The sequence below is a fragment of the Heteronotia binoei genome, chromosome 8 (genome assembly GCF_032191835.1).
Source record: "Heteronotia binoei isolate CCM8104 ecotype False Entrance Well chromosome 8, APGP_CSIRO_Hbin_v1, whole genome shotgun sequence".
NCBI lineage: Eukaryota > Metazoa > Chordata > Lepidosauria > Squamata > Gekkonidae > Heteronotia > Heteronotia binoei.
In genome coordinates this window covers 59,372,521-59,397,105 of record NC_083230.1, presented here as the reverse complement: position 1 = coordinate 59,397,105, position 24,585 = coordinate 59,372,521, and the positions used below count along the sequence as shown (strand labels likewise).

Below are 24,585 nucleotides of genomic sequence, written 5' to 3'. Positions count from 1 at the left end.
GTGCACACTTTGTCTCCTCTAGAGGAGCTCTTGCTGTGCTCTCCTTCACCTGTACTCCAGCAGCTCCAGGGATGACAGAAACAAGATGGCTTGTGGGACTTCAGTGACCTGAGATGTTGCAGTGCTGTCCCCTGATAACAGCTTCTTAGATGCTTGTGTGACCATAGTGTCCAAAGTCATGCTGTCAGTAGCTGGCTGTGCACTCTCATCTGTAATGGGTTCCAGCTGCTTAACTTCCTTGGAACTGGCTGGTTCAGGCTGATCCACAACAGACTTGTATTTTATGTGAATGTGTTCTCAACCAGGTTCCTCTAAATTGGTGTGGAAATTTGGTCCATTAATTAAGGGGAATTCAAGGTCTTTTTCATTGTGAATCTGAAAATGGATGGAATTCTCAGAGGAATCAGTTTTGAAATGGTCTCATGAAGAGCTGTGCATGTGAGGTTACTGCTATAGTGGATGTCATATATCCAAGTAATCTTTGAATATTTCTGGCAGTGTTAAATCTGCAAGCTAAGAATTTCTGAGCCAGTGTTCTAATATGACTAGCTCTGGATAATGGAAGTATGCCCTTCCCTTAATCAAATCAATACTATGAAGTCTGTGGATTGAGAAGGAGAAAGGCATATATTCTTTAGATCAAGAACTGCAAACCAATGACCTCTATCCAACAAGGTAGGAGGAGTCTACCTGAGTGTTACCTGGCAAACCTTATACAATGAGTGGCAGTAGCCTTTTTCTTGCAACTGGATTTAGAAGACTGAGATGGTAGATACCATAGAGAAAATTGCTGCTAGTTCCATGAGCCCAACTGTGTGGGGAACATAATTGGAAAAGGGAACCAGGGGGTATTTTGTGGCAGCCCTTGATTTGAAGTTCCCTCATCTAGTCATTCACATTGCACTGAAGGGTGCACTGGTGAGATTTCAAAGACTTACTGGTCCAACAGTCTTAGAGATCAGTGGCGTTGCCCCAAAGGGTTCTTTGCCTTGGGGTGAGGTCGGTATTGATCTGTATTGGTGACAAGCAACATTTAGATGATATGGAAACATGACCAGTCGATGATGATGCATGGTTCTGAGATTCTGTTCGGAAGTGATGATGACCTGCCAAATCATGTTGCTGATGTAAAGCTCAATGTCAAGGCAAAGAGGATTGTTGGAGCCAAGACAACAATCAGTGTCAAGATGACAGTGAACAGCATGCTGAGTCATGATACATACGGTATGTTTCGCCTTATTCTTTGAGTTTTTTGCTGGTGGCTCCAAGGCCAAACAAGTCACAGTTGATTTGTTAGGCAGCTGTGGCACTGAGGGGCTTGGTACCAAGCCTACAAACAGGTCCCTTGATCCTTTTTCTAAGTCCAGGCACTTATTTGAAATTGGGCCTGGGGCTCCTAAAGCTTTTCCCCACAAAGCCAGCCTCTTTGAGTCTAGCTACTCTCTCTTCTCTAGTTTTTGGTGTGAGGTTGCCAGCAGGCCAGGGCTGAGGCAGTATTGTGACCTTCATCCAAACATAAGAAGAATGATTTGTGCTTGTTATTTTGGCTCCACATTCCTTGCATGTCTTAAAAAGTGCCATCCTACCCTTTCTTTTGAAGAAGAGATGAAGAAATCCAGTCAGAAGCACTGAAGGATGTCATTCACAGAAGTTTGCTATAGTATGTCCTCTCCTTATAACAGCAAGAAGAGAACTGAGGGAAGAGTGCTTGTCCCTCCTCCATCATGTGAACCATGGGACAGGAAAGGCTACCCTGAAGATGGAGGGGAGGGGGAGCACTCTTGGGCTCTAGAAACTTCCGTATAAAGCTTGCCAGCTCCTCTCTGTGGCTGGCCTGTGAAAGCACAGACCCCATGTGAGATTGCACAGCAACCACAAAGATAAACTAGGGGCTACAGTTATTTCATATACTGAACTGCAGGGCTTTTTTTTTTTTTAGCAAGAACTCCTTTGCATATTAGGCCACAAACCCCTGATGTAGCCAATCCTCCAAGAGCTTAAAGGGCTTTTATTACAGGGACTACCGTAAACTCTTGGAGGATTGGTTACATCAGGGGTTTGTGGCCTAATATGCAAAGGAGTTCCTGCTACCAAAAAAAAAAAGCCCTGCTGAACTGTGCTAAAGTTTATGGAATTGTGAATCACCAGATACAGTAAAGTATATAATTATATTCAAGGAGCATCATATGGCTGTTTCATACTTTACAAAATTATTAGATACACTAGTGACTGATTTTGTAACTGTTGAGGCAACTTTTAGAGGAAGGAAAAGAAATAGTTTACCAATAAGAGCTTGCACAGACAGCAGATACAACAATGTCTCTGTATATTGCCTCATTTTCCCTTTTCAATATATATGTTTGCTTCTCTCTAAAAATTTAAATAAAAATTTGGTCATCAGTTCTGCCCTCAGTTTTACATATTACTGCCAGCAGCTGCCCTGGCATGGTAGAAGAAGAGGCAGATAGTTCTTCCCTCCACCATGCACTTCAAGGAAAGTGAACCAGGCCATCCATACCAATCATAAATTTCAAGCTTTCACATTTAAAAACATAATTTACTCCACATAGAAACTTACAAGGGCATTCCCATTCTGGACAGCAGCTGTCACTATTAACTTGGACTGGCATCCCTCGAAAACCACAGTCAGGTTTCTCCACATTTTTATGACAGTTCCTTGAGAGATTGTAGAGCATCCATCCCATATTAATGCACACATACTGACTACATCTGTCTACTGGATCAAGATACCTTGGCTGTTCCATAACAATGAGAAGGGAAAAATTGAAACATTAGCATCTGACCTTTATATCATCATTATCATATAATACAGACTCTTTCTAGATAACAGATAATCTCATTCAGTACCAGTCCAAACTAAGAACAGTGTGGTCTGAAATTGTATGCTTGTAGAACAGTTGTCTTATGATAGAAATCATCAGTATATGACAGTGTAAGCAGATGGCTAAACTGGCTTTAGTAAAATATCAGCATTCAGTCCTATCAATATCTAACGACACTGCTACCCCATATTGCTCATGGAACAGACCCATTTCTAGAGACACAGATCGGTATTGGGCCAATATTGAGCTGAATTTGAAGTACGTGAAATCACATTTTAAAAATGTTCACAAAAAGATTCCCTAGAGCTTTTGCTTTTTAATGACACCAGGCAGCACACAGGAATGAAGAGTGGCTGTACACCATTAGTACCACAGCATAACTGATAGAGATCAGTAGACCAGGAAATAGTTATCGTGTTGATTTCCTCAGGGATTACATAATCAATAGCTGAATGTAGGTGTCAATGGCAGAAAAGCTTTTGTAATGTACAGCTATGTGAATGGGTGCTACAATCCATTTACTAACAATGCCCCTCCAAAACATTCTGCTATTCCAAAGCACAATGTTTACAATGCTAAGGTTATGGTATATACCAGGGGTGGCCAATGGTAGCTCTCCAGATGTTTTTTGCCTACAACTCCCATCAGCCCCAGCCATTGGCCATGCTGGCTGGGGCTGATGAAAGTTGTAGGCAAAAAATATCTGGAGAGCTACCGTTGGCCACCCCTGGTATATACAATAGGGGTGTGTATTTGGTTCAGCCAAACCAAATACAGTCCCGAATATCTGCTGATTCAGCCATATTCGGCCCCAAATACAGCTGAATCAGATTCGCTAATGTTATTCAGGTGCTAAATATGGCTGCCTGAATACCTCTGAATCAGTATTCAGTGGTATTCAGGGCTCCCAAATAATGGTGGGAAAGAGGTTTAAAAGTTAAAGGGACTTACCCCCTTTCCCACCATTTCTGGGCTTTTCCTGCTTCTTCCAAAGCTTCCCTAGGATCAGGGAGAGAGGAAAAGCTGAAGAGGGGTCCCCACCAGCCAATCAAAGCAATTTGCACAACCATGTAACTAAACAACAGTGTTTACTTGGAATTCTGCCAACAGAATTGCAAGTCAAATGCTCTCTGTCCAATCACACAGCAGTGTAATTTTTTTGAAAATGCCGTGTACATGGGCTGAGAGCATTTAAAAAGTCCTGCTGCCTAGTGACTAGACTCCATTGCTGGCTGGTTGTTTGGTTGCAGGAGAGTGTGTAGCTGCTGGCCCCTGGCTTCCTTGGTCTGCCTAGCTGTGTGGACCAAAATAGACTGGACTCCTGGACAGTGATGTCTGAAGAAGACATCATCAGGTAAGTTTTGGGGAGTTTTTTTAAAAAACAGATTTAAGAGAAGTAAAAGGCCTTTTTTAAAAAAGTGTCCCTTTACTAATCCTGTTTAAGGTGGGTGGCCTGCTTGAGATGAGTTAGGGTTAGAATTCTGTTGAGGGGAGGAGTTGGCTTAGTCTTTAGAAGTTAATATTTTGTATAAGTTTAAAAAGCTTGTTTTAAATACAGTATAAAAATATTTGTATTTAAAATGTTAATGTTTTATTGCTGTTATTCACTTTAATTGTTTGTTTACTGTTGTTAATTGTGTAGTTCCTTGGGGGGAATTGCTGCTTGTGTTGTTATGTATGTTGTGCTAATCTTTTTTGCTTGCTTCCTTTGATTGACTGATTTGATTCCTTTTACAGTTGTTGCAGTTTGAAAGCAGGTTTGGGTTTAGTTAATTTTGGCCTTTATTGTGGTGGAGCATGCTGTTGGTGTTTTGTTAGTTGTTCAGTGTTGTGTTGCTTCCTCTGGTTAAATTGATTTGATGCAGGTAGAGGTTTCCAAGTTAACTTCTTTTTAACAGAGGAGTAGAGGGGAAAAATTTGCAATGCATTGGCACATAAGTTAAAACTCCCCTTGAGCAGCCTTGATTTTTCAAAGGCTTCTTCTAAAACCCAAGTGCCCTAGTGTTTAAGATTTTCTTTCAATGACCAACAACAAATAGAGGGTTGAAAGATTCCACACAGGAATTTCTTCTGTAGGGATGTGGTTCAACAGGCAGCTGCATTGCATGCAGAAAGTCCATGACTCATCTCTGCTGCTTGGCACTAGTGCATTTAGAACACTGGTTTTGTGTTACAGCCCTTGCAGAAAGCCCCCAGCCCGATTGTTTAATCAGAGAGATTCTCTAGTTTGAGCTAAGGTATTGTGTGTAGCACTGGCACTGCCACAGTGGCACTTATTCTGCAAGGGGACATAGCACTGTCATGTTCCTTGCTATCAAGCACCCTTAAAACAGTTGACTTGACTGCAGAGATTTTCTATGAGAATCTGACTGCAGCTTGGGTTAGTTTTTCTCATCATAGGGGAAAGGGGCCCTTTTTGATCGCCCCTAGAATTGGATCCCCTCGTCTAAGCTTTTTGGAACTTTGGGGTTCTGTGGGAGAGAGACTTCTGAAGCTGCCTGGCAAATCTGGTGCCCCTCTCCTCAGCTGCCATGCATTATACCCTATGTTGCTTCAATGGCCCACAGGGAACAATGGTGGGATTGGAGCACCCTCTTGGGTTGCCCCTTGAATTGAACCCCCTGCTTGGTTTCCTCCCCCTCCCCCATCATATTGGTTTCCTATCACATTGGGTGTTTCCCCCTATCATAGGGGAAAGGGGCCCTTTTTGATTGCCTCTATTTATTTATTTTATTAGATTTATATCCCGCCCTCCCTATAACGAGCTCAGGGTGGCTAGCAACCAATAATACACAATATCAGATCATAAAACTTAGAACAATCAACAGAATATGATACAATAAATAATCAATTAAAATTACACAGTCAGTAAAGTAAACAATAGTACTGCCAATACTATCCAAGATCTAGAATTGGTCCCCGTGGTCCAGTCTTTTTGGAATGCTGAGGTTCTGTGTGGAAATGCTCATGAAGCTGCCCTGCAAATTTGGTGCCTCTCCCTCAAAGTTCCTCTCACCAGCTGCCATGCATTATACCCTATGTTGGCCCACAGGGAACAATGGTGGGAAATTGATCCTCTGGTCCAATCTTTTTGGAACTTGGGGGTTCTCTTGGAAAGAGGTGCCTGTGTCTTCACTGCAAATTTGGGCCTCTCTTTCAAACCCTCTGCCCCCCCCCCCAGCCACCATTCATTATACCTTGTTTTGCCATAGACTTCAGTGGTTCATAGGGTATAATGGAACCTGTATTTGGGAATAGCCAAAATACCTCCCAAATCAGATTTGGCCCCTGAATCCAATATTTGGGGATATCTCCCAAATATTTTGCCCCTTAATACCCCTGAATCTTAATTTTGCAGAATTTTTTTTCTGCACCCTTAACGCACACTCACTGAACCAAATGAAACCAGAACTACTATCCATTACAAAATGAGAATCATTTAAAACCAAGCCTTGACATTTCAGCATACTTTTTAATTAGATAAAGCAGAGTATCTCATTTAGAAAGAGACCCACACACATACAAATGTATATGTGGAGAGTCTATTCCAACAGTAGTGAATGTGCATAGGTCAGAGGGCTAGGCCTCCTGTCATGACATAACCCTCTGTACTTTCTTCCACAACTGTACAAAAAGACTCCCCAAAGGGTTTATTTGTATTATCCCAGGAAACTGTTAGCCTGGTGCTATTTCTATCTGGTACTAGATGCTATCTGTATGATGTGCAATAAGTCATTTCACTGCTTGTCATTGCCCAGGTTGGTACCTGCTTTCAGAAGCACCAATTCCAACATGTCAGCATTGAATACTTGAAGAAAACCAGGGGCTAAGAAGCTAACTGGTTTAGCTAATTCCTCAAAATGTGGAATGTAGTTTAAGATTTCTCAATTCACATAAGCATTCCTCTTGCACAACAGCTGTCCTTATTATATGCAGACTGCCAAGTGAAACCTAAATGCTGTGTTGAGTTTTCCAGGCACTACACCGTCAACAGCTGTATCTGAGACATGGTAGCAGGAAAAACTTGGGAAATATGTGGTTATGTGAATGTAGTTATGTTTACTAAATTGATATTTACTAAATGGATATTTACTAAAAAGAGAATGTTTCTGGTTTGTATAGCTGCAGAGGGCCCGCGGGAATGTGCTGAGGCAGTACAGTAGGGTTGCCAATCCCCAGGTGGGGACAAGGGATCCCCTGGTTTGGAGGCCCTCTCCCCACTTCAGGGTCATCAGAAAGCAGGGTGGGGGAGGGAAATGTCTGCTGGGAACTCTATTATTCCCTATGGAGATGGATTCCCATAGGAAATAATGGCAAATTGATCTGTGGTTATCTGGGGCTCTAGGGGGCTGTTTGGGGGGGGGAAGAAGCACCAAATGTTCAGCATAGCATCCAGTTCCTCTCCCACAAATGCCCCCCAAGTTTCAAAAAGATTGGACCAGGGGGTCCAATTCTATGAGCCCCAAAAGAAGGTGCCCCTATCCTTCATTATTTCCAATGGAGGGAAGTTATATAAAAGGTGTGCGGTCCCTTTCAATGTGATAGCCAGAACTCCCTTGGAGTTCAATTATGCTTGTCACAACCTTGCTCCTGGCTCCACCCCAATGACTCCTGGCTCCACCCCTAAAGTCCCCAGATATTTCTTGAATTGGACTTTGCAACCCTTCAGTACAGGATTTAAAAAAAAAGATGTGGGATTGATTTGCTAGTCATTTCAGCAAGGGGGGTATTTCATTTTTTCTAAACACACATATATATTTCTGGACAATTTGATCCTCCCTTCCTGTAATCATATATTCTGTTCTTCTGACCATTTTGTTGTCCAGAATCACACTGGTCCACTCTCTCCAACGCACTACTACAACAAAAGATATTAAATTCTGAAGGAAAAATTCTAACAAATAAAATGTGTGTAACTTATCACATTTGTGTAACTTATTTCATGTGTACATTTGAATACCTGGGGTGAAGATTATTCATTTAGTGGTAGGATTCTACATTCTGGTCAAATGGACCAATCAGAGAACATTTTGTTCACCAGGAAAAGAAATGCACTCATAATTTGGGAACCTGACTCACCAAAGACTGGAAATTACTGCTACTTATTACTTTCTAGTGCTTAACCTTGCACTCTCAACATGTACACTTTTAGGGTAGCTTCCAGTATTAATTCTTAAAAACATAAGCAAATATGAAAGAAGCATGCCCAGGAATGTATTTGTACACACAAAAAGAGTGATATTAAGTTGAACAAAAGACAGCAAGTTGAGGATTCTTTGGCATATTCTAATACAATAGCATTTAAAATCAACATTTTGCAAGAGGATTTTCTAGTGAAAAATGAATGGGCAAAATGTCCCTACCGTACATTCTGGTGATGTCACAGATATCAAGGTATGTATCATAGTACCAAATGAAGCTTGTTCCACACTTTCTGTTGTCATGATTTCTATTTCAGCTTGTGACGTTTGGATTCCCACAGGCTCTGTTGTGGAGTAAGGTGAATCTGTTATTGTGACATTCTGCAAGCTGGTGATTTTCACCTGCTCTGGTTCAGTGACATTGTAGTAAGGTCTAATTGATTTTGGTGGTGAAACTCTAGACCAGTCTGATGTTATATCCATCACTTTAGAAAAAGAGACTGGTTTCACTGAAGCCGTGCTGCTTTCATTTATAGATGGAATCATCTGGATGGGAGACATTGTCAAAGGAAGTAGTGAAGGTTCTTCAGGGCTCACATATTTAGACTCTGTAACATGGTCTTTAACTTCTGAGGTCTGATTACTTTCTAAGACATATGCAGTTTTCCCAATAGAGGTTGCATTTAGCTTTGCCAAATCTGATACTGTAATTTCATCCATTTTTATGGCTGTAGTTCCGAATGCCTCTATGGAGGGCTTGTGTGTAAACGAAGTAGAGCTTGGAGCATATGCAGATATCTGGGAGGTTGCAGGAACTGGGACTGTAGTAATAGTTGTATAAAGTTCAAAAGTGATAGAAGATAGGTCAGTGACTTGCACAGTTTGACTAGGAACTATTGTGCTGGCAGAGGAAACTAATAAAGGTACTGGGGACCTAAGGGAATACTTTTCAGTTATGTCAGGTGAGGCTGATGTAGTATTCCAAAATGTCAGTGCTGTCTCTGCAGACTTAGTGTCCAGACCACTTGATATTGAAGATATTGTCCTATTGTCTGGTGAAACCAAAGAGGAACTTCTTGTTCCTAATGGTTGTATTGTCATATCTGAAATCTCAGGAGGAAGTAATGATGCAGTATCTGTTGCAGAGATACCTGTGCTTGAAGTTAATAAAGGAATAACTGGAGGAAAAGATGCAGGATATGATCCTGGGCTCCTTGAGGTAGTATGCATACCTAAAGATATGACCGGCATCTGTATGTGAGTGCCTGCTGGTTTTACAGCAGACTTTGCACTAATTGTGGGAATAGCTGATGAACTTTCAGAATGAGTTTCTGAGGCAGAAGTCTGAGGAGCAGAAGATCTTGTTGTTAATAGCAGTGTGAGTAATGTCGATGGACTTGTAAAAGCAGATAAGGTTCCTGGAGACTCTGTAGAAGTTGGAAAAGTGTCCAAACTTTTCATCACCGAAGCAGTTTTTAATTTTGTGTGTAGATCAAACAAGTGTACAGTTGCTTTAGATGTTGTTTGTGGTGTATCATATGAAATTGTTACAGGTAATGTTGAGGCACTACTAGGTAAAGCTCTAGTTCTAGCAAATTCTGCTGAACTTCCATGAACAGTTGATACTGGAGATAAATCAGTGTGTAATGTATGCTTACTTGATGTTTTAGAGGTTTGGGGAATGCCTGGAAGAGATGCTGTAGAAGGCCCTATATGAAAGCTCTTTGAGACAATTGTGACTTCTCCAGTTGCTTTGGGTCTTTGTGTTGTAATCGGAGGAGGCACTAATGTAGGCATCATGTATGCCTCTTTGGGACTCAGTGAAGACCATATGGATGTAGGTGTCCTTTCAACAATTGAAGATGATGTCCTGATTTTATCTTCAAAAGCAGAAACATGTTTTGTAATTAAGGGTACAATATGTCCAGAAGGGGTCATGAGTACTTTTAGAGATGCAGACGTGGGCATGAAAGTACCAGTTGATATTTGTGAGGCAGGTTGTATCGTCACCATATCTGAAGCTGTGGTAGTGTGACGAGGACTTGTTGCAAATGTAGTAAATCTAGAAGTAAATAAGGGACTCTCAGATGTAGTTAGCTCAGAAAGAGAAAATGAATAAATAAGAGGAGGAGTCTCAGTTGACCTACTTTTTGAAGTCACAGAAAACGTTTGTATTGAAGGTGAACCTGAAGATAACTTGGGACTTGAATAAGACATTTTTTCAGTTAATAAAGATTGTGTGGCTGCCCCTGACGTCTGAGACTGGCTTGTTGCAAGATTTCTGGTAGTTAAGATGCTTGTAGGAATTTTAATACCATCTGGTCCAAGTGGTAGAGTGGCTAACATAGACAAAGAGGTTGCATATTCTAATGGTACAGTAGATGCTGTGGTTATTAAAGGAAAAGCAGGAAATGATGATACAACTAGAGATGAAGGAGGCGAGATAGAGAATGAGGGAGTTATGCTATATGATGTTTCTTTTAAGGTTACTGCTGTGACTTTTGAAGCTGTTGGGGATATAGGTCTAAGTAGCACTGGTGGGCTTGTAGTGCTGTAGCTGACTTCAGAAGGTTGATCTGGAACTGGTGGAAAATCAGGTAAATACATGCTTGATGCAGCTGAATCTGTAAGTAGTTTTTCTGTAGCATTTGTTCCTTTTAGCTTTGTAACTTCTTCAATTGTCATTTTGGTAGTTAGATTAATGTGTGCTGGCTCAACCCCTTCAGTAACAAACATTGTAGACATCTGAGAAAATATTTCTGTGGTCCATTTGGTGACAAAAACAGATTCTGTGGATTTTATAGGTATGCCTGTAAAGAGAATAAACCTTACCATTAAATCAATGACAATGAAAAGGAAGGGAAGGGAAGGGGAATAGGGATCAATTCAAGCTAAGCTTCCTAAAAAAACCCAGCAAGATGCAGTATCAGGACCCTGTGCACAGCACTAGTGCTGCATGCAGAAATCCACTGAAAGTAACTGAATGTTCAGCACTGTTTTGGGCATACAGTTCATCAGATGATGTGTTGCCCTTGCATTGCCCTTGATGGTTAGAGAGAATAGCAAAAGTAGTTCCAACTGTCTTAATATACTTTTTAGATATATCTATCTCAGCAGCAGTACATTTAATAAATATTTTGAAAATCATTTAACTGGCCAAAAAATTATTAACACATGAGGTGGACTTTTGTCTTGAAATTAATAGTTCAGTCCTGCATATACTTACCTAGAAGTCTCACTATACCCAGTTCAATCCTGCATATACTTACCTAGAGGTCTCACTATACCCAGAATTAAACTTTGTTGGTCTTAAAGGTGCCACTGGACTCAAACTTTGTTCTATTACTTCAGACCAACATGGCTACCCACCTGAATCAGTTCACTGGGATTTAAGACAATGTGGCATAACAGTGCACAGGCTGATCAACCAAAATTTCTTTTTTAGAAAGCGCATTAAGTATATTTTATTAAAAAATATTGATATTATATAGCACAATTTAAAATCCTCAAAAAAACACAGAATATGAACACTACAGTATGAGTATATCCCACAATTCCACTCAACTAATGGTTGCTCTAGTACAAGGTGTCTTCTTGCATCAGTGGAAAAGCATCTTGCATGGTAGGAAGGTTCATTGTGCTGGATGAACTATTAGCTGAGTGAAATGGCAGGATTCAACTCAACATGATTAAAATATTGTCAATAATCAGTACATGGTTCATTGTTGTAGTGATCCAGGAAAAAGATGTAGTGAACACTTACAGTCTTCTGGGTTAACACATTTAAGTGTGACTTCATCGAGAATCATATCTTTAGGGCAATATGGTAAGCATCCTTCAACTCTACAAAATTTTAAAAAGATAACAAAATAATTATTTCAAATACATGCATTTTTACATAATTCAAAATACATGATTCAGCTAAGATGCAGATGATTCTTTGGATACTTGAATTCTGCTCTTAAGCTATAATTTGCTCATAACAGGAACCATCCAGACACAACCTCTCATGCCCTGTCCAGAATATCTGAGGGGGAGTCTATCCATCCACCCAACAACAGATGATGGCAGCCCAGCCGAAACTCCTGGACCAACTGGACAGGGGACTCATATAGATGTTAAACAGCATCAGAGAGCGGATCGCCCCTGCCCATGACACTGTGCATTCTAGCAGGTATCATGGAGACATCCTCTCCCCAAGTGATATCCCCTGTCCCTGAACATGGAGAAAGGAAGAAAGCCATTGTAAAACGGTCCCCCATATCCCTACATCAGCAAGGCAGTGGGTCAAAAGATCATGGCTGATCATGTTGAATGCTGCTGTCAAGTCCAGAAGCAACAGCAGCACCAACCCACCTTGATCCAGGTGTCTCAGGAGGTCATCCATACAGGCGACCAGTGCGGTCTCCATCCCAAGACAAGGGTGCAAACTAGACTGGAATTGATCCAGGATGGAGGCATCATCCGAGAAGGCATGGGGCTGCTCAGCCACCACTCTCTCAACCACTTTCCCCAGAAACGGGAGATTCAAAATCAGGCAGTAGTTGGCAAGGACTGCAGAGTCCAATGACGGCTTTTTAAAGAGCAGACGCACCACTGCCTCCTTCAACCCCACTAGGAATATCCCTGAGGACAAAAATAAATTGATAATATCTCCTGGGGGTGAGAAACACCATCTCCACAGGCCTTGACCAGCCAACATGGGCACCGTCAAAGAGGCACATGGTGGGCTTCACAGCTACCAGGATCTTCCTGTTAGGAAACCCTAACCATTGAATCATGGTAAAGATAAGCACCCTTCGTTCACCATGAGGTAAAGAAAGGTAGTATAAAATTGTTTTAATAAATAAGGTTCTAATGTGGATCCAGTACTCATGAGTCTGTGCAAACAATTCTTCTCCCACAAACGTATATGCAGAAGGAGATTCGAACATGTCTCAAGCAAATATACTCCATCCCAAATTTACACACACTCAAGCCACACCATGAGCAGGAAGCAAGTGAAATGATAGATCCCATGAATATTCCAACATGGGATCTCTCTGATCTTGAAACAAAAATCCATTCCCAACCATTTCTGCCTTATGAGGTCAAGAAATATGCACATTCAGTTAAGCACATGATCTCTTGGGCCCTCAACACTTTCCTAGTTTTGAAAGAAGTGGAGGAAATAATCTCCCCTTTAGAACTGTCTGATCCAATATAGAATATTCTATACATTAAGATACATTTTAACTGGCCTCAGATTCAGCAGAAGCTCACAGGAGCACTGCTCCTGAACCTTTCTGAGAGTTCCCTCTCTTCCTTCCTACCTACCTTGTCCATTGAATAATAGGTACAGCTGCATAACAATCTCTGGATTAGGAAAGCAGGCAGGCAGCCAGGCACCAGAGGCTTTGGCACGCCCCCAGCAGCCCTCATTATCCCCTGGAGAAGCCAGCACCATCTTTGCTCCAATTCTTTTGGGCACCTAGGTTTTGGCCACTGTATGACATAGACTGTTGAACTGGATGGGCCATGGCATGATCCAACATAGCATCTCTTGTGTTCTTACGTTCTTTTATGTTTTAAGAGAGACCACCAAGGAAGTCCAGGGATGCTACACAGAGAAAGGCAATGCAAACCACCTCTGAATGTCTCCTGTCTTAAAAACCCTCCAAGGCTGCCATAAGTTGGCTGTGAATTGATGGTACTTTCCACCACCACTAGTTAGGCATACAGCAGAAAATTATTCAGTGCACTAGCTTCGTTAATTATTACAACTATTTACAGTTTCATTGAACTCACGGTGGGAGAAATTTACATGCTATTCCTTCAGGATCACTGCATGTTTCAACACAAGGACTTGAACAAGGTTCATATCTCCACTCACACATTCTTCTGTAAGGTATTGCTGTATGAAGCTCTAAGAATCAACCAAAAAAAAAAAACTTTCACAAATGGATACAAACTTTTATAATATGAATGTAATTGCTAGTAGAGGCCATAAACTGGTTATTATGTGAATGAATCTGTAATGAATCTGGAGGATTCTAATACAGGATTAAATCCTGGTTTGGAAGGAAGGATGTAATTATAGCTTGTTTGGATGTAATGAACTATCATTTGCCATACATCCAGAAAGCTTTGGTTAACTAGCCACACATATGAGGAAAAGAGCAGAGAAGGGATGAAGAGTATGTACACTAGCCTGAGAATCCCTCTGGCTCATATTTATAGTGTCTACCCGTAATTTGTTATTAGTTTTGAATGATGTCTAACTCTAAGCCATGTCGCTGTTTTCTACAGAAGAACTTCATAGAAAGAATGCAAAGGGAAATTGCTGCATTAGCTTTCATCAAGAAGTTCAACATTCTCAGTCAAGTTTTAACAGGGACCTCTCATTTTTCACACCCTATCCTAAATGAATGGATAGTGTTGGATCTTTTCTTGTCCTCTTTTTGTAACTGCATCATCATTGCATTGCCCTTGTATATATAAACTGGGCCTGGTACACTTACATATCAGATCTACTTAAGTGAACTTTGAGTCTCAAAACTTTATGCTTGAATCAATTCTGTTAGTCTTTATGGTTCCATGGGACTCATATCTATAGTTTTTATGCGGTAGTTGTACAGTAGCAATTCATACTCTAATACAGGAGTGGCCAAACTTGCTTAATGCAAGAGCCACATAGAATAAATGTCAAAGGAAGGAAGGAAGGAAGGAAGGAAGGAAGGAAGGAAGGAAGGAAGGAAGGAAGGAAGGAAGGAAGGAAGGAAGGAAGGAAGGAAGGAAGGAAGGAAGGAAGGAAGGAAGGAAGGAAGGTTGGTTGGTTGATGGGAGAGGTGGAAAGAAATCAACTTTAACTTTAAATGTATTCTCCAAACTGCTGGCTGGCCTGGCTTGGATAAGTGATTTAAAGAGACAAATGTCTTCTCCAAGCCAGTCAATGGGGCAGTGGGGGGCTTCAAGAGTTGCCCAATATGTGTGAAAAAGCCACATGTTCTAATATAAGGAGTGGCATATTAGTATATTACTATCCCTAGATTATACAACATTTACCCTCTATGCTGAAGCTGCTTGAACGTTTGAATTCTTCAGAGTAATCATATTTTGATACTTTCACACCAGTTGTAGTGAGTATAATGAAAAATCCTTTTTTGCTATGCAATTCAAAGGCACTGTAACCTGGGATCCAAAGGCCCTGATGATGGAAGAAAGTGGCTCTTTTATGAAATGATGCACTTGTTTCCCACTGTTCTAAGCAAACACTTCCATTGTCATGGACATACAGAAAGTAGTTAGGTCTTTCAGCAGACTCAAGGGAAACCAGAGATGGAGCTGTGACAAATGAAATACAAAGCAAGGAGTAGTAAGATTCCAGTATCAAAAACTAAAATTCACATCCAATACACCAGAAGAATCATTGTCAGAACTCACACTTTTCATGCAGAAAGGCCTATGTTCAGTTTCTAGCATCATCAGTTAAAGAATCTCAAGTAACCTTTCTGTGGCAAAGAGAACACTAGAGAACTGTTACCAGATAGTTTAATAATAGTGGGCAAGGTGGACCAATAGTCAAACAGCATGGACAGCATCATATGTTGTTATATATATATTAATAATAAATTATTTTGTGCCAGGGTGGTTTTGGCCAAATTATCTAAACATCTGCTAACAATATATTTAAAATATTCCTTTTCATAGGGATCATTGTATTCCATTCTATGCCCATACTAGCTCAGATTTTGGGTTTCATTTATATAAAGATAGTGACTATTATATTCCCAGCTGGTGCTCAGTAAGATCTTCCAGAATCTATTTTAAATACTGTATCTCCTTGTTGGGGCAAGGCAGTCTGAAAATTCACTAATTTTTCGTTATATGAAAGTCAAGATATTAAATATAGTAGTGTATTTTGGAACACTTGCAAAAAAACCTGCATAATTGCCAGTCAACTTTAAAATTATATTATGCTTCTTCCCTTGATCAAGAAAAGAATAGTAGCATTCAAACAGCTCAATAAGCTGTCTTTTGTTTAAGCCACAGCTTGTTACACAAACCTTGGTTAGGCCATCAAAATGTATGTAGCAGAGCACAGTTTGTATGTAAATCTTTGCACGTCAGCTTCTTATCTGCTTTCCAGTCTCTAAACTGGAATTCCTGCTAAAGACTTCCCAGATTATATTATTTGGCTGCCCTGACATGTATTGCCCAGGCTAACCTAATCACAGAAGCTAAGCAGCATCAGTCCTGGTTAGTAGCTGGATGGGAGCCCATATCATGACATTTTGTTGGCAGACTTTTATTGGGGTGGGTTGCCATTACCCACTCCCCAGTCATCTACACTTTACCCCAGCAAGCTGGGTACTCATTTTACCAACCTCAAAAGGATGGAAGGCTGAATCATCCTTGAGCTGGCTACCTGAACCCAGCTTCTGCCGGGATCAAATTCAGGTCGTGAGCAGAGCTTGGACTGCAGTACTGCAGCTTACCACTCTGTGCCACGGGGCTCCTACAAAGTCATAAAGATAGTTAAATGCAGCTAGAGCTGATGGGATTTCTGATACTTTGTGCTTCCTTCACTGTACGCAGGAGGCATCAGGTTACTGGGGGGGAAATTTGATTTTCTAATTTAGACAGGTCAAACTTTATAAAACAACATTTAACAAACCTGTTTCAAAGCATTGTTTGAAACCCAACAGTTTGTTAGGCAGCCTACATTCAATAAACTGGAATTTAATCAAACCATAATTTATAAGTTGAAATTTACTGTAATGTCTGAATACAACCAATACTTTTATATATGGACAAAAATACTTTTATTTTATGACTATAGAGAAAGTAAAAACAAACATTTAAACAAAAATATTAATAATGCAGAAATAAAAGCAGTCTCTTTAACAGTTAAAACATTTTTCTCTTCCTTCAACTGCACATAGTAATAATTTCTCCTACACTTTTGTCATTAGGACTATCATATCTAAATGTATCCAAATTTTAGGAAGTATGTCAGAAAACTAAGCTGTGATGTTGAAAAAGTCACATTTTTTGCAATTTCCAAAACCTGAGGCTTAATTATACTCCATTCTGAAAATATACTCACACAATAGTTTATCTTTAAAAAGTCCTGGAGTTAGCATGAAGTTAAAATATACATTTCTATTCATACTAATTCTAGGCAAAGGGAATATCTTTCTGCTGCTGATGTTGACTCCTATAACTGTGTCATTTTGACCATAGCTTGCCAAAATATATGGTCCTTCTCCAAGGCCTAGGGGGGAAATAATAAAATATTAAAAGCATAAGGAAAGCAAACAATTTAAAAGATTTAAAAGCTCATTGATGTTGCCTCTGATGCATCCTAGAACTCATCTGTACTGGTTCCTGCCCTACCAATTTCCTCTCAAAAAGCACCAAAGAACATAAACTGGACTAGTTTGCCAGCAAAACCTCTCCTGACCTGGCAAGGTCCTTTTTTTTCCAGTCTGCTGTTTGCTGGCTAAATGTTCCAGAGTTAGAAATCCAACTCTGATGTTCAGTTCTCATCTTGAGACCTAGTGCTGCTTTCATATTATCTGGCATATCACGTGTGGATCTTCACTTTACTGGGATTCTGAATATTAAATTCCTTCACAGTAACTTTTTCATATCTGGGCAGATTTTGCCAAAACTCTACTGTTTATTGACCTTGAAACCTGATCTGCCAACTGAACAGTTCCAAAATACTACTAAACCAATGATTAATATCTTATTATTTTTATGTTGTACCTCATATCAGTCTGATTCTTTTATGTACTTGAATTGTAAAACAGTCTAACAAGCAGAGCTATTAGTAAGTGGGAAGTTTGTACACTTATCATGAATTGCCCTGCTTAGAGGATTTTGGATGGGGCATTCCTCAATAATGGGAAGAAGCTCCACCCAGGAGACAGGCAGGGTCATTAGACTTTTTTGGATACTCCAGATGCAAGAAGCTTCCCCTCCAATCTCCCGAATCAGTTCAGAAGCCATCCAATTCCCATAACTATAAAACACCCTTAACTCCAGACAGCCATAAATATGAAATCAAATGCAGTAACACAGGGGTGGCCAACGATACCTCTCAAGATGTTTTTTGCCTACAACTCCCATCAGCCCCAGCCATTAGCCATGCTGGCTGGGGCTGATGGGAGTTGTAGGCAAAAGACATCTGGAGAGCTACCGTTGGCCACCCCTGCTAACATGTAAAACATGAAGACACAGGGGAGAAAACCCACTGGACTTGAACTATTGAAAGCCTGAAACCATATGGCTGGACTGGTCCCAGAATTCCACTCTTGTCAGCTCTGCTGCTATCTTCAATAAAAACATTCTCCATGTGGTCGTGATATGTATTTATTTTGAATGATAGATGACCGACACTTCCAGGGAAGTGTCTCAACTGAGGTGGGATAGGATGCCCACAGGTTACATACCTTATCTGTAGTCGTTATCGGCCCACCAGAATTCAAGCAAAAGCATGCCTTAGCAAGACAATTAGTTCTCGCAAAAAAGTCAAATAGTTACACACTCCCCAAGATATCTTTATCCTTGACAGCCAGCTTGTGCTGTTCTAACGATGGGGCTCGTGTCTTAGTTTCAATACAAGGTAGACACAATATTTGTGAGGCAAACAAGAAGCCTAAAATAACATCAGCAAAATAACATAGCAAGAGATCTTGACAATTCTGGGGTATCCCTTTGGGACTGTAATTCCTGGTCGATAAAATTGCCCCACACTTGGACCACTGACAAGGGAAATTTCTGTTAAGTGAACAAACTTTACATTGTCCAATGATCAAGAGTGGGGCCATCTTCATTAATGGGATGTAGAAAAACAGTGTATCCATAGGTTGGCTAGTAACTATTCACTCTGGGTGCATTTACACACACTAAATAGTGTGCTTTGCAGCTGGATTTTTACTGCGTAAGAATAGTAAAATCCACTTGCAAACAGTTGCCGTGTCATGATTTGCTGAAGTAACCTGCAGTCAAAGGAAGTACCTGTTGATGTCCACTTATCAATGCAATAGTGATGTGTATAGGTATGTACTGACCTCCAGGGTGCTTCTTTACACAATACTTCCAAGGAAGGGAAAGTCATACACACTGCTGAAATGGCTGCCTCCTGAGTGAACAGGCAGTGACCCCCATTGGGGAATCATTTCCTTTAATGAATAATCTAAGGAGTGGAACCCTGTACCTCACTATCCAAGATTGATACAGAGATCTTAGTTTCCAAGGATGCCCTTCTGAAGGAAGCAAACATAGAATCGGTCTTCCTAAATGCTTTGGTTCTGTCCATATAAAACCTCAGAGCCCTCCTCATATCCAGGCAATGCTATTCCATTTCCTGGGGATGTTTGGGGTTAGGAGGGCAGAAACATTTCTGCTGACTTGTGGAAAGAGGACTTTTTCTTAGGGATAAATGCTGGGTCAGTATGCAACACCAGTTTATTGCTATGGAAGATGCAGAAGTTCTTATCTACAGATAGGGCATTAAGTTCAGACAACCCTGAACATGGAAGTTATTCCCATCAAGAAAATAGGTTTAAGGGGGAGACTTCCGGGTTTTGGTCATGGCGGATTGAGCTGCTTCTCAGACCAGAGCCTCTGTTCTGGGCAGAGAACGTGATTGTAACACCTGCTGCATACTTGTTCCAGGCAGGGAGAAGGCCAAGATATGCATATTAAGTTCTGAGGGGATTTACTTTGGCTGACGAGGGACTCCAGTGGGGTTCCTTTTTGGCTTTGAAGAGTCTCCGGAGAAGGACTGCATTCAATCATCTACAGAGGATTTCTGAGGTCATTAAGTTGACTTAAATTCACCAAGATTCAAAGCTTCTTTGGGACTGATTAACATCTATCTTCGAAAAGAGCAGTGTGCAGAAGGATATCGGCTTTGAAGGTAAAAGATCTATATCTATCACTCCGGGACTAATATAAGACTAATTTAAAATAAAAACAAAGCTCTGGATCCAATTATATCATCTTAAACTAAGGAAGATAAAGGAGGGGGTATTTTGGGGACTGGTGAAATTGGAGGAATAAGATTAAAAGAGGAAAAACAATTATTGTTTTGAATACTTGTGGTTGAGAGCAGACAACCCCCTCCAAAGAGAATTGCTGACTTGGTGAATACAGGAAATAGTGTCATAGAAATAACATGAAACTTCTTAACCATTGAAAACAAGACTTTGTGGCAAGAAAGGAAGGAAGTAACCATTAAGAGAAGGGAAAACAGCAAGCCTCCCAGCCCTTTCTAGGACTTTAAAGCATAGAGAAGTATTGGCAGTCATTAAAAGAAGGTCAAAATTTTAAAAATTAATTAAAAGAAAACAGGACTTTAAAAAATAGTGGAGCTGGCAGATATCACTATTAAAAGGTGAAATCTATTGGATTATATGTTCAGAATGAACTTTGGTGCAGTTCTGGAGAAAAAAGGAAATTTTTTTTAAAGGGCAGAAAAGCCGCAGACGCCATTTTGAAGGAATAAAAATTTTAAAAAATTAATATCTGGACTTAGGAACATCAGGGAACGGCAATTTTGGGTTCATATAAAAGGGCATGGTCCAATCTATAAGACTGCGTATTTGAAAACTGAATGTGAGAGGTCAACTTTGGAGCCTATTTAAGCAATGGGCAAATAGTGATGTCTGTGCAAAAATCAGCAACAAAGCAGATTCAAACAAGGCTGGGCCACTTGAAGAAGCAAAAATGGCCAAATGGCAGGAGGCAATGAATGCTATGGAAGCAAGATTGGTAAAGATAATAAAGGAGACAAAAATAGAAATAAAGAAATAAAAAAGACATTGAGTCCAGTGCAGAAGAGGTTACAAAAGAAGTTTAAAAAGAAATTTAAAAAGAAATTGAAGGTCTTAGAAAAGATTATCAAGCAGCAATAAAGAAATTTCAAGAGGTGGAAGAAAAGGTGAAAGACCAAGGTACAAGAATAGACACAGTGGATTATTCAAAAAAACGCAGGAGAAAGCATTACTATTGAACTGTAAACTAATGGAAAATTAGATACGATTAAGAGGGGTACCTGAATCTATTGAGACTGATTTAAGGACATATATAATAAAAATTATTGCTGAATTTTTAGATGGAGACCCAGATGAAACTAATCATCTCTATGACTGCATCTACAGGGTAAATTCAGAATATGCCAGAAGAAACAAACTACCAAGAGATGTGGCAGTCAGATTTGTGACAAGAGATATGGTGGGAAAGGTTCTGAGTAAACAATCTGAGAGCACACTGGAGGTGGATGGCAGTAGTGTAAGAATCATGAAAGAATTGCCAAGGAAAGTCATCAGCGACAGGAGACTCTATAAAAAGTTGACAGAAAAGCTGAGAGAAAATGAAATGAGATACAGATGGATACTCCCAGAAGGTTTAAGTTTTGAATATAAAGGACAGAGAATTACCATCACAAATACCCAGGAAATGACAAAGTTTTGGGGGGATCAGATCAGATCAGGAATTTGGGGGAACAGATCAAGAATAAAAACCATTATGGATTACAAATTAATATCTTGGAATATAAATGGACTAAATTCACCACAAAAAAGAAGGGCAACTTTTCATTGGATTGGGAAACAAAAATGTAACATAATTTGTCTGCAAGAAGTACATATCAAACAAACGGATTATAAATTTTTGTGGAATAAACAACTTGGGATAGAATTTTGTTCATTGGCCAAGGAGAAAAAAAGGGGGGTTGTTTTTATTTTTAACAAGAATTAGACCCAAAATTAATTTTTAAAGACGATAATGGTAGATATATTGCGGTGGAAGTGACGTTGAACTTTAAAAGAACTTTGTTGTTGGGAGTATATGACCCAAATGGAGCAAAAGATTCTTTTTAAATGATATTATGCAACAATTAGACCAAGTGATGTATGAACAAATAATGATAATGGGAGACTTCAACGGGACAGTTAAAAATATTTTGGATAGGTCTGGAAAAAAAATAATGAAGGAAAATTACCAAAGTCATTTTTTGAGCTGGTAAAACAAGAGAGCCTAGAAGACATTTGGAGGGAACTAAACCCCAAAGAACGGGACTATACTTATTTTTCAGCAAGGCATAACTCTTTTTCGAGAATTGATATGATATGGACTACGAAAGATCTTGGACTATTAACAAAGAAAATAGAGATACTTCCTAAAATAGGAGCAGACCACAATCCAATAATGTGGTCTACAAAATCAGGGGAAAAGACTCCAAGATGGCAGATAAATGAGGATTTGCTACAGAAACAGGAGATAGTGGTGTCTCTGGAAAAGGAAACTAAATGCTTCTTCCAAATAAATGAAAATGAGGGCACTCAATTTCAAATTGTGTGGGATGCCTACAATGTGGTAATGAGGGGCATTTTAATTACATTGAATAATAAACATAAAAGAGCCAAAAATAAGCAAATGGTGGACATTCAGAAAGAAATTGGAAAAAAGGAGAAAGAACTTAAAAAGTGACCTGGGAAAAAGAAAATTATAAGAGAGATTACAATATTACAAAGCCAATTGAGACATTTGTTGAATAAAGAGGTGGAATGGAATTTAAAAAGGCTCCAACAGAAATCTTTTGAAGGAGCGAATAAACCTGGAAAATATCTGGCTTGGCAAATGAAAAAAAGAAGGGAGAAAAAAGTAATTAACAAAATCATGTTGGAAGGAAAGGATATTGTTGATCATGAAGGAATTAAAAGGGAATTTTATAAATACTACGCCAAGTTATTTAAAAATCAAAGCGTGGATAGAAAAAAAAATTGATGCGTATCTACCAAAAATTAAGGTAAATCCCTTAACAGAAAACATGGAGAAGGTGTAGAATAAACCAATTGAAAGAGGAGAGATTAACTCAACGAAGTTAGGAAAAGCACCCAGTCCAGATGGCTTTACGGCAAAATTTGATAAAATTCTCGCAGAGGCGTTATTACCAAAACTTCAGAAACTGATGAACGTTATAAGAACAGATGGAAAAATTCCCAACACATGGAAAGAAGCAGAAATTTCGTTGCTACCTAAAGAAGACAGAGATGCTACAAATGTAAAAAACTATAGACCAATTTCATTACTTAACAATGACTATAAAATATATGCAAGAATTCTGGCAGAACACCTTAAACAGCATTTGAGCAGTTTTATTAAGGAAGACTAAGCAGGATTTCTTCCCAGAATACAAATTAGAGATAATATCAGAACAGTTATAGACGTTATTCAATATTATGAGAAACATCCTGAAAAAGAAGTAGCATTATTCTTTGCAGACACAGAGAAAGCATTTGATAATGTGCATTGGGACTTTATGTTTGCAGTCGTGGAGAAACTGAGACTGGGAGAAGATTTTATAAGAATGGTAAAGGCGATATATTTTGAATAACAAGCAAGGCTCTGTATAAATGCAGATTTAATGGGGAAAAGGTACAGAGCATTTGCAGATGATGTAATGTTTATTAGTGAAAATCCCACTCATGTAACACCATTGTTGCTTTGTAAGATACAAGAATATGGAGAATTGGCAGGCTTTTATATAAACAAAGAAAAATCGAAAATTTTGTGCAAAAATATGTTAAAGAGCAAACAGGAAGAACTAAAGAGGTTAACAGAGTGTGAAGTTACCTCTAAAGTAAAATATTTAGGTGTGAAAATAACAACAAAAATACTGATTTCTACAAAAATAATTATGAGAAACTCTGGCGTAAGATTGATGGAGATTTGATAAAATGGAATAAATTGAATTGGTCTATACTGGGCAGAATTTCTGCAATTAAGATGAATGTCTTACCGAGAATTATGTTCCTGTTTCAAATTCCAATAGTGAAAGACAACAAACAATTTAATAAATGGCAAAGAAAACTTTCAGAATTTGTATGGGAAAAAACCAAGATTCAAAATGAAAATCCTGACAGATGCGAAAGGAAGAGGCGGATTTCAGCTAACTATTTTAAAGGTGTATCATGATGCAGTGAGTCTGGTGTGGATTAAGGAATGGATGACATTATTAAATAGAAAATTACTAGCATTAGAAAGTCATAGAAATGGTTTTGGATGGCATGCTTACATGTACTATGGGGAAAATAAGATGGACGGCTTCTTCTCACATCATTATATAAGAAGTAATTTGTTAAATACTTGGTCAAAATATAAAAGATATGGAGAGAAGAGGAGACCGCTTTGAATTGTGCCAACAGAAGTAATAAAATTGTATTCAGATATTAAAGAAAAGAAGTGGTTATCATATAAACAGCTTTTAAAAATTCAAGGAGGAAAGGTGGAATTAAAATTGGCCGAGGAAATACAGTATAAATATAATTGGTTTCAATTGCAACAAATAAAGAGTTTGCTTGAACAGGACATTAAGAAATATAGAATAAGACAAGAACAAACAGAACTGGAGAGAATGCTGTTTGGGGAGAATGAAAAGCTGATTTCAAAGACATATAAACTATTACTGAAATGGTCTATGGAAGATGAAGTAGTTAAATCACAAATGATAAAATGGGTGATAACAACAAAAAATATTGATTTGTACAAAAATAATTATGAGAAACTCTGGCGTAAGATTGATGGAGATTTGATAAAATGGAATA

General features: G+C 39.3%; 1 protein-coding gene across 1 annotated transcript in view; it reads right to left on the bottom strand.

Moving 5' to 3' along the window:
- Positions 1-24,585, bottom strand: part of OTOGL (otogelin like) — a 205,828-nt gene that overhangs the window by 70,144 nt on the left and 111,099 nt on the right. The window contains exons 32-37 of the mRNA XM_060245136.1: positions 17,073-17,240; positions 15,029-15,307; positions 13,772-13,889; positions 11,748-11,827; positions 8,207-10,794; positions 2,579-2,756 (exon numbers count right to left, since the gene is read on the bottom strand). Of these exons, the coding sequence (XP_060101119.1) occupies positions 2,579-2,756; positions 8,207-10,794; positions 11,748-11,827; positions 13,772-13,889; positions 15,029-15,307; positions 17,073-17,240 (3,411 nt within the window). The remainder of the gene's footprint in view (positions 1-2,578; positions 2,757-8,206; positions 10,795-11,747; positions 11,828-13,771; positions 13,890-15,028; positions 15,308-17,072; positions 17,241-24,585) is intronic.